The sequence below is a fragment of the Tetrao urogallus genome, assembly GCF_951394365.1.
Source record: "Tetrao urogallus genome assembly, chromosome: 6".
Classification (NCBI taxonomy): domain Eukaryota; kingdom Metazoa; phylum Chordata; class Aves; order Galliformes; family Phasianidae; genus Tetrao; species Tetrao urogallus.
The window spans coordinates 36,534,927-36,545,846 of NC_136819.1; the positions used below are offsets into that span (position 1 = coordinate 36,534,927).

General features: G+C 42.5%; 1 protein-coding gene across 4 annotated transcripts in view; it reads right to left on the bottom strand.

Moving 5' to 3' along the window:
* The window catches only part of RALGAPA1 (Ral GTPase activating protein catalytic subunit alpha 1), a gene marked incomplete at both ends in the record, with an annotated part of 113,683 nt that extends 107,476 nt beyond the window's left edge, over nucleotides 1-6,207 (bottom strand). For all 4 annotated transcript variants that reach the window (XM_079536710.1, XM_079536709.1, XM_079536708.1 and 1 more), the window contains one exon: nucleotides 6,102-6,207. In XM_079536710.1, the coding sequence (XP_079392836.1) occupies nucleotides 6,102-6,207 (106 nt within the window). The remainder of the gene's footprint in view (nucleotides 1-6,101) is intronic.
* Nucleotides 6,208-10,920: the final 4,713 nt, after the last annotated feature.

Here is a 10,920-nt window from a genome sequence, read left to right on the forward strand (position 1 = left end):
TGTGTATTGATTCTCATAACGAATTGGTGGCTTTAGAAAACAAGATGTTCTGAAGTTTCCTAAAATTCAGCATACAAGCAGAACAGCAAACAGAAATTATTCCTAATTCCTCAGGGTAGAAAATCTAACCGCTGCTTTTTAGTAAAGCAGTACAGAGAATCAGTTTATATATGGACAGTCTATTGAATATGAAATCACATCATTTAAAAAGTTTAAGTAGGAAACATCCAGAACTAACCAATAGTTCTGGGATATTTAACAGACTGACAAAAAGTGAAAAAACAGGGGATATAGTAAGCCACACTGTTTCCAACAGCGTGCTACAAGTGTACTTCTATTAAACAAAGTTTTTACCTTAGCTTTATTGTTTTGGATCACTAATAACTAGCCAAGACAATTATTATTGTTATTTTTATGTAATGCTGTCAAAGAAAACATCTCCGAGGTTCCTGGTACTGAAATAATAAAAATGCACTTCAGGAATTTTTTAATCAACTTCAATTTTACACTGGAGAAAATTGAACTTCAGATCATTAGCACCTTTTAGAGAAAAAGGAACAAATAAATGTGAATGATTAAGCATGTCAACAGCATGACCTTCATATACATACAAACTGCTACCAAATATCACCATTAGTTAACTACAGGAATGAGCAGAGCAGCTGACAGCTCTCCGGCCTGGCTGTTTCAGCTTGCCAGCAGACTTCAGGAAGGTTACAGCACTGACGAGCCTTATAAAACTACTCCCATAACAACTCACGTGTGTTCCAGAAGTCTTTTATTTAAGCAACTTCAAACACTCCCACAGCAATGCACTTATTTCCATTCTGAACTGCCGCAACTAAACCCACACTGACCTTCCCTTCAAGTCCAAGCAGCTAAAGCCGTCCCTTTGTCTACCCTGGGACTTTGATCCCATTCCAGCCGTAGCCTCACAGGCTAGCAGTACTGACCAGCACTGCTGTCTGCAAGTCACATGGAACACAAGCCAAAATCCTAAAGCAAAATAATTCTTTCCTTCTCTGATGGCCAGAAGAGAATAGAACGGTTCCAGGTTTAAAGTCAGACTGACAGAACACCTACTCAGGCGTCTTACACTGTGCTCAGCCTGCAGCCAAAGCCACAAATACTGCTGGTGACATGTCCTCTGCAGTTAGAGTTACCAGGAGAGTGAAATAAAAAAATACATACAATCTATGCCAAAAATAACACAGCACTGCACATCCGCAGACACTTCTGGAACAGTTATCTCCAGCGGAAATTCCAGGCAGCTATTTCTGCTGCAGCTTTCCAACAGCCCTCCACTGTAACAGCAATCAAACATTTTTCATCTCTTATAGTACAGAAGAGATATTACTATGAATGATGTTGTTGATGTGCAACACCAGTGAATTGTATCCAGCTAAGGCATTAGGACTGACTGCCAGCCAAATACATTTCTTAAATTAAAATCCCTTTAGATAAGTGCAATCTTTAAGCATATTGTTTAATATTAAGCAATATATCAAAATGGATGTTGAACACAGAGTGCTTCATCCTGCACTGTATTGCTTGACTTCTCCCTTTTAACGCTCACTTACACAGGATGTCAAGCACTATCTGACCACTGAGAACAAAAAGAAAACAATTAAAACAAATCCACACTTCAAACACTCTCCTCTCTTAGCATTATGCATTACAAACATTGTTTATATGGATCCAGAGATACAAGTAATGCATTTTTAAGATATCAGATGCAAATAAAATTATTTGTGAAAAACAAAATATTTTTTTTCCTTCATCCTGAGGTAAAGGTTTGATGCTGAGGTCTTATTAAACAGTTCAACACTAATTGTAAGAACAAGGCAATATTATTTCTATAGTACCTCCCCTTAATAATCCTAAAAAATGCAATTAGCCACTAAAACACTGGGGATTTATATAAATACATATTTTCCTGTAAAATTACAAGCTTCATTCTAAAGGCAACGCTTAACTCCTTAAGATGTGCTATGTGCCTTCACTGCCAGCTGCTAGCCACATCCCAATGATCGCATCTGCACCAGCTGCAGCTGGCAGCTGTCCTCAACAGCAGGATCCCACTTCTGACACCGCTCAGCCACATCCACAGATTGGAGGAGAATCCCTGCCTGCATTCCTCCTCAATATTGATATGCACTTACCACCAAAGTAACTCACAGTAAGCACAACTGCTACAGCCTTTCCAGCGTATAGAAAGGAGACAGAATAATAATTCCTGAATGATTTCAAGGTACTTCAAAGAACTGGAGTGGGTTGGGATAAAAAAAAAGCACAAATAGTTCACTATAGGAAGAACTTAATTCACCTTAAAAGAAACAGGTCTCTTAACTGAGATAGTTCCAGCTGTTTCAAGAAATACATTGCAGCTGCGAAAAAGAGAAAAGCAGATTACTCTCACTAATGGACCGATATGTCTCAGGATATGGCTTCAAACTTTTTCCAATATTTCACAGGATTTCTTGGCAATAACAATATTTATTGCTACTTGGAGATCTCCTAAATGACCTTGTGAAATGCATAAGTTGGTCATTTGTTACACTCATTTTAAGAAATAATACAACAGATTATTCAATAATCACCTAAAATTCTCTGAAAAAGTTTGAATTCCAGCAGCAGAATCATACTGCGTCGTGGCAGAGAACCACTCAGAGATATGATGCTAGACTTAAGTGGCAGAGAGCAGATTCTAAAAAAGAGGTTTTATGAAAAATAAATAAATAAATAGGAAGAATACATCTGCCCCAAGTATACCTATACCTGATTGACAGTCCAATACTCAAAGATACCCACACCAAAAATCTCCTATTGGAACTTCAGATTTGGTGGCTCTTATTAGGGTTCACTTCCTTATCTTTTTCATGCATGTTTACATGTTTTTCTCACCTCCAAAAAGGGATACCAAGAATTTCTTTCCATATCCTTTATCCTTATCTGTGTCATTTTCAACTCTAAATTCTCTGTACAGACTACAGCAGTAAATAAAGTTCATATTTTCAGATAATTGCACACTACAGTTTTACAAAAACATTTTCTACATTTTTCCCCACAGGCTAATTTGCATTTTTTTTTTTTTTACTAAATCTAAACTGAATTGTCAATAATGACTAAGTATTTTTTTCTGGACGTGATACAAGTCACTGCATTCTAAGTTACCTTGTAAAACTATTTAAATAATTCCATCTCATGTGCGTTAGTTCTTATTTTTTAAAAATAAAAGTCACTTGCTTTTGTGCTATCCATTCTGAAACTGTTCTGCCTCTTCTGGTCTTAGCTAACAACCACATTATACCAGCTCAAGTATTTTTAGACGATGCCTAGCTTGCAGGATCTGACAGTATTTCACCATAATGAGGTTTTTAGTTTGTTTTTGACTTCTCTTCAGCTAATACACTCATAGAATGACTTAAGTTAGAAGGGATCTTAAAGGTAATCTAATTCCAACCCCTTGTCACGGGAAGAGTTGCCAACAACCAAATCAGCCTGCCCAGTGCCCCATCCAGCCTGGCCTTGAATGCCTCCAGAGATGAAGCATCTGTATCCTATTAATAATCCGTGAGCACTCTGTCTCCTTTCATGCCTATTTCATTACTTGATAAGGTAATTGGAGAATGGATGCTTTAGATAAAAAGATGAACCAACACTCCCTTTCCTCCCAGCAAGTCTTCACCATGAATCCAAAAGCCATATTTCAGTTTATTGCCACTGAACCAAACACTGGAAGAGTACAGCAATAACATTAATTCTAGTCCAATTGACCTTGCAGGCCTACTGAAAAGATTTTAAGCTTATACATAAGAAACACTTATCTCCCTCTACTCCATGTGAAAAAGCAGAGAATTCTCTTCTTAATGGTCTTTTAGCCTCCAGCATGCAGGGCTTAAGAGCAATAACCAAGACAAACCATTTTCATGAATAAAGATGCTGAACAGACTCCACCACCATCTCTCTGAGATACTCTGCTGGCAATAGCTAGCCTGGCTCTACCAAAGTGCATGGATACATACACCCTGATTATTACATAGGGAGGAGTGGTCAGTGGGGAAAAAAAAAAAAAAAAAAAAAAAAAAAACCCACGAAAAAAGACAAACAGGAAAACGTAGCATTACACTGCTCAAGCTGCAGAATGGTATCTGCATGCAAAGCCACCTCAGGCAGTAGTCTGTCCCATGTGGGCACATCGCTTGTTTTTACTGTGGTTCAGCAGACTAGTCACAGAAACAACAGGAAAAGAAATGGCACATGCTTTAAAAGCCAGTTAAGGGAGAGCAGAGATGTAAGGAATAAGGTAAGGATGTGATCAGAGCAGTAGTTGGACTTGAGATAACCTGCACTGTATTTCTTTCACACTAATGTATTACTAAGAAGAGAAGCGCCTCCTTGCTCTTGGTTTCAAACCTTGTGGATCTAGCTCTATCTGTTTAACAACAGAATCTCGTAGGTGGATACAAGAGAAGCTGGAGAGCAGGGCTGCACCTTTCCTTACACACACAGCCATACACATACATAGTATGCTCCCAAACTTAGAGAAATGATATGTGGGTGCTATGCTTCAACAACTGAGATATACGCATGTGCAGTGGAAAAAAGGGAATGGCCACCACACCAGAACATGCCCCAGCAGATTTTGTCTGTCCTACAGTCAGGAAGCAGAAGCCTTAGATTAGATAAGAACATTCGCTTGACACAGAGCTCACAGCCTGACTCTTACCAAATACATGTAAGCATTAACAAAGCTGAATGAAAAATCTTGTAAATAGAAGATGAGAGACAGAAATAGGAGATCCAGAACAGATCAGAAAATATCAGCCAAATACAATGTTCTTAAGAAGAAAGCAAACTAGAAGCGTTCAATGTACTTTAACAGGTGTTCTGCCTTCCTGAGTTAACCAGAAGCAGCCAGGAAAACTAATTCCGAACTGTACTTAGTTTCTTTGTAATAATCTTCCCTCTTAAATTTCTTTGACTAATTAAGCAGATAAAAATAAATATAAATCAACATAAGATAGGCCACAATTGACTGAGCATGGCTAGTGCGGAAAAGTTCCCAGACTTAGGAGCGAAGAGGTACTTCCATCTACAGAAGGGTCAGGAATAGCAAGCTACAAAGTTACTCCCTGTTTCAAAACACAGAATAATTACATTGCAGAAAATAAATCATGCAGCAGCAATTGCCACCATACAGGAACAATTGCTTCAACTGATATAACAAAAGAAAAAGGGCCAAAGAATTGTTTTCCTTTGAAAAGAGAGAACCCACTTTTGGAGGTTGAGCACAAGCTACTTAAAATACTCCCTGACTGTAGGCTGAACCCCAAACAATCTATTCAGTAGTCAGCTCTAAACATGGAATGTGCTGCCCTTGCTCAAGCTCTGCTCATATATTTATTACCTACCAGAAACAATCCATAAGCTTGCTAAGACCCAAAACATGTTGGAGAGCAAACTTCTGTTATCAAGGACTCAGATTTCTACACAGTCATCTGGCAGATGTTTCAGAAAGGAACTCCAGTTCTTCCATTAGGCAACCATTGCATATAACCACATTGCAGAATGCGCCGGTCAGGTGAACCAGCTGCCTGAACAGCACCCTGGTGCTTATATGATCACTCTGCAAACCAAAAACGTCTAAATGCTATATTAACGCCTGTCTACAGGCACGCTGGGCAGCACTTACCGCTGCAGCTCTCACCTCGGGAACACACACGAAGATGAGCAACAAGGAAAATGGCTCAGGAACTCACAGACGTTCCTGGCTGCCACTTCCACACAAACACACCGACCACACGTTAATGCGGCACTGCAGAGCATCACGCTTAAGAAGCCTAGCAGTTTCTCCCCGCCACACGAGTCCCTCCCTCAGACGCGGAGGAGCTGCGGGTCCGCGGTGCGGCGCGGCGCACGGAGCCCCGAAGGCACGCCCCAGAGAGCCGAGGCAGGGCCGGGTCTCCCGGCGCAGCACGGGCCCACGCCGCCTCCCCGCCGCGCCTCGGTTCGGTTCTTCCTCCGCCGGCACCGGGGGCCCGAGCCCCGCGCTGCCCCGCCCGCCCGCTCCCGCTCCCGCTCCCCGCCGGCCGCCTCACCGATGAGGACGCGCAGATGCTTGAGGCGGGTGAGCGGGTCCTTGCGGGTGTCCAGCACCTTCTGCGTGGATTTCCGCACATCCCCGTGCGGCTTCTTGGAGAACATCCCGCCGGGCCCGGCCCCGGCGCCGCGCTCCAGAGGCGGGCAGCGGCCTCCGGATCCGCCCGCACCGGGGCCCTACATAGCCGGCGGCGGCGCCGCCTCCTCCTCCTGCTGCTGCCGCCTCCGGCTGCGGCGGGGCGGAGCGCGGCGGGCGGGGGGACGCAGAGGCAACTCCCCGCAGGCCCGGGGGTGGCCCGGGCCCGACTCCCCCCTTCCTCCTTCCCTCGTTCTCCTCCTGCTGCTTCGCGACAGCCGTCAGGTGCGACCCCAGGCGTCGCTATGGCAACCGCGCCGTGACGTCACGGCGGCTCTGCCCGGCGCACCTCCCGGGGCGCGGCGGGTGGAGGCCGCGGCTGTCTGGAAAACGTGGGGGCGCGGCCCGCCGGGGCTTCTGGCAGGGGGCGCCAGGCGGGGAAGAGGGGGCAGAGAGCGGGAAGCCAGCGGCAGTAACTGGGGCGGGGCGGTGCTCTTTGGCTGTTTAAAAGCGCAGTATAAAGTTATGTGATGAGTCGGGTGCTGGCGACTGTATTATACCGAGAAACTGAAAAGCTGTTTGAGAGGAATCCCGCAGAGGACGCAGAAATAAAATCCAGGCCAGGACCACGTTGGTGGAGGCCGCAGCTCCAAAGCTTTTAACCAAGCTCCAGTTGAGCAATAGTTGGTGATCAGCGAGTGCCTCACAGTTATTTCCACACCCGTGCTCGGAGTGCTGCAACCCCTCGCCCGGCCCTGCCCGCAGCCACTCAGCATTGCCCGTGTTCCTGGCAGCACGACGACACGCACGGCGAGCCACTAGCATCCGGCGTGGTGCTCCGCGGTGTGGTCCCGGCCTCGGCACTGCGCCCCTTGGAACACGTGGATCCACGCTGGTCCTGGAGCAAAACGAGACACGGAGCCCACAGGCCGTGCTTGTCAGGTCACAGTGCGGCCAACAAGCAGTCAGCGCTATGTGCTGCGTGCCATGTAAGCGCTGCTGCTAAGGGCTGAACTCATAATGCTGGAAAGGACTGAAGGTTTTCCTAAAATCCCGATGCTGGTTTACAGTCATCAGATACATAAAACAACAAATTATTGGATTTTTCAATAGAACTATGTTACTTTATTTAACACATGGTTTCTAGTGGCCCTCTGCTCTTTTTTTTTTTTTCCCTTTCTCCCAAGATAAGGAATACTTAACTATTTGAGACATTATAAAGTCATTAGAGTTGGCAACAGTTTGAACAATATATGTGCTACTGAAATAAAATAAGCATTTAAATGCACGGCTGACCCATCAGTGACTATCATGAGCAGTGAGTTTCAGTCAACATTAGGGTGTCATCTGCCGATGTGGCATGCCACAAATCATTTCATGGTTCCATCATCCTGCTAAATGAGATCTGAGGATTAGCGATGTTATCTAACAGCTACAATTACAACATTTTATTTTACCATAGCAGTGAATTTACCTCTGAAAGACTTGATAACTCTGCTATAAATTAAGTGCTTTGTTCTCTACATTTATCAGTTCTGAACACAAGGCTGTATCTTGACAACCTTCAATAACACTTGTGCTTTATAGAATTTACTTACTCTTCTGGTAATTTTTTTAGACTTTGACTCAAGATAGTGCTCAAAAATAATGAACAGAATAAGATTTCACCAAAGCAGTAAATGAAAGGAGGGAGTGGTTTTAACCAAGTTAATAATGGCTTCTACAGAGAACCTCCTCACTGAAAACACACTGGGCAGGAAGAGCATGTTCAATGCACAGTGAAGGCCATGATCTTGCAAAAGCTTGACTTTGAAGCATGTGACTTCGGTGACTTTCATTACGTACGGAGGACAAAGTTAGAAAATACCAGGATTAGTTACGGGGAGGGGTTACGTTGTACTACATTCCAATTGGAATTCTGTTCACCAGCAGAAGCACAAGTACTACATTCCAAGTGGAATTCCACTTTGTCCTGAGTTAACAATTTTTAGTTAACTTGACTGGCAACTATTTACTTTGAGAAAACAAACTTCCAAATCTAAATAATTCAAGTTTGGCTTCTGTACTTCTGAACAATTCTGAACTCTGGAGGTGCTGGCTATGTTGATCAGGATCCTGTAAAACACTTCTAGAATAATTGTAGCACTAGCTATTCCAGCCATGTCTTGTTGATCCACAAACAAAAAAAAAAACAAAAACAAAACCACAGCTTCCCATTTCCACATTATCTTGCAGATAAAATCTCAACACTATGTTCTTTTGTAATTAAGGGAAAGACCTCTTTGTGAGCTTATATTTTGAGTGACCAATTCTTGCTTTATCACCTTATTTGTTAGGAAGGGTATCAGTATCAACACTTGTGCGTTGGCATCTGTTACAAAGCCAAAACACTGCGGTATTCCCACTCACCAAAGATCCCAAGCCGGAATAGTTTTCCCATGAGCTACAAAATTAATAAGACAGATCTCCTATGAATTTGCACACTAGACACTGAATGCCTTCCTCACCTCCTTCCACAGCCATGAACCTTCCTTTACTTAGCCCTTCCCTACCTATTTGAGATGGACAAAAGTCCTAACTGCAAATAAGACTCAACTACAGATGTGAAGTTTGGAGAGCTCACCACTGACATATGAAGAGGTAAAAAATCAAGTTCCACAAAGGCCTCCATAGGATATTAACAGGAGCTCTTTGTTCCAGATGCTGTTTCACAAAACACACAGAAACTGGGCAGCTTTAATGCTTCTACTCTGGGGTACAATTTGATCCAAATTATACAATGTCTTTAGAAGTAGTAGAGAGACACTCCAAGAAAAAAATAAAAATCCTAGTAGATCACCAAAACAAAGCTTAATTCAAGACCATGCTAGCCATGATTAAACAACAGATACATGAGCTATCATGGTCAGAAGCTTTTATATACCTGAAAGTTAATTTTAACAGATAAACCATTATCAGCTCCCACCCAGTAGATGCAAAACTTCAGTCTTTCACTGCAATAAGTCACCTCCAACTCAGAATGTTTGAATTCTTAGGTAAACACTGGCATCCATATCTGATATGAAAGAGGTTTTGAAATATTAATGTACTGATACAGTGGCAGTTACAACAGCTTAAAAAAAAAAAAAAACTGAAAATGTTCAAAACACTCTCTCAACACTAAGATGTTCTCTTTTTCTTTCCCAACTTATGAAATAGTTTTGCAATATTGACATACCCACGAAAGAAATTAAAGAAGAGAAAAATTCTGCGAAAACTCTGCATGCCTTCCAAGCTCTACAAGAAACCAGTTTAGCATTGTTTCCTTCTTATCAAAGAAAATAATTCGCCCCTGTTCTCTCCCCATATCTCACCTGCAGGAGTATGCAAGGTCTTTTAGATATAAGCCATATCTCCTTGCATTAGTATTTTTCAGATTACTTCAGATCACTTGCAGCATATACCAGAATCTCTCCCAGATAATAGGTTAGTGGAGGGAGGAACATGTTCCCGTAGCCTTCCAACACAGCTTGCACACTGTGAAGGATGCTACTTCAACTTACTGCTGACCTTGTCGTGTAAGGAAAACAGTCTTTCCTACATTTGTGAGACTCCCCCCTTCCCTAATACTGGCTTTTGAAATGGAGTGTGAAGAATCAGACTTAATTTGCTAGAGCATCCAATGTATCATTTCCTTCCAAAAAATGAATAAAATTTCCTTTCAAACAACCTGATTTAGTTGCATTCACCAGGCCACTTCTCCAATAAGATTTTGTAATGCATTTCTTAACGTGCAAGGTTTATTCTCCATTTACTCTGCACATCAAGAGCTGGCAATCAGTTTGGTGACCAGAAAGATAATAACTGCTTTTTAGATTCTAGAGTAATACACATTTCCAGTCACTATCTCCAGTCAACAAATAAGATGCAAAATTACAGGTCTGCTTCCCAGCCTTTTCCTGAAGATGCCCGGTGTGATATCCACCAAGATCATGCCAGGTTCAACTTTTCTCTGTTAACCAGATGTTAACCGCTATTTCCCATTAAGTGCAGAACTGAACTACTGAGGATGATGAGGATCACATTTAATGGTTGTTTTCTTCTGATAGGCAAAACTCAATCCAGAAAAAAATTCAGTACTTTGCAGGCACCTGATGCTTCCTTTCACTTATCTCAATAAAATTACCGATTTACAGACTGATCCTTCAGTAACTGGATTCCTAAAAGGCATCTTCACACAGCAAGAACACATTTCTGAAAATTATCTCACAAGCCAGACAGAATGTCTTCTTTCCCTCTCCACCTAGCACATATCTGGGCTCTAGAATCAGAATCACAGAATCACCCGGGTTGGAAGGGACCTCAAGGATCATGTAGTTCCAACCCCCCTGCCTAGCAGGGCCACCAAACAGATGATTGAGTTAGGTGTTGCCACTTCTCACGCTAAACGTGTATGGGTGATCAGGTTGATTATTTCCAGAAACAAATTATCTGTGCACTGTACCAAAACATAGCTCCTGGAATTAGCCTGACCTCTTCTTTGGTCCAGCATCCCACCTGGACAAAGATACTGACTACAGCTGGTACTTTTGTTCCCCTCAAGACAGTAAATGCTTGTATTGCTTTAGCAGGGTAACTCTCCCTTGGCTTCAAAGCAAGAAACATAGTAGAAGAAATATGTAAAAATCACATATCTTAAAATAACATTTAAAAAAAACTGGCTCAATTCTGCATCTCAGTTGTTCATTTCCAGTGTGGCATGG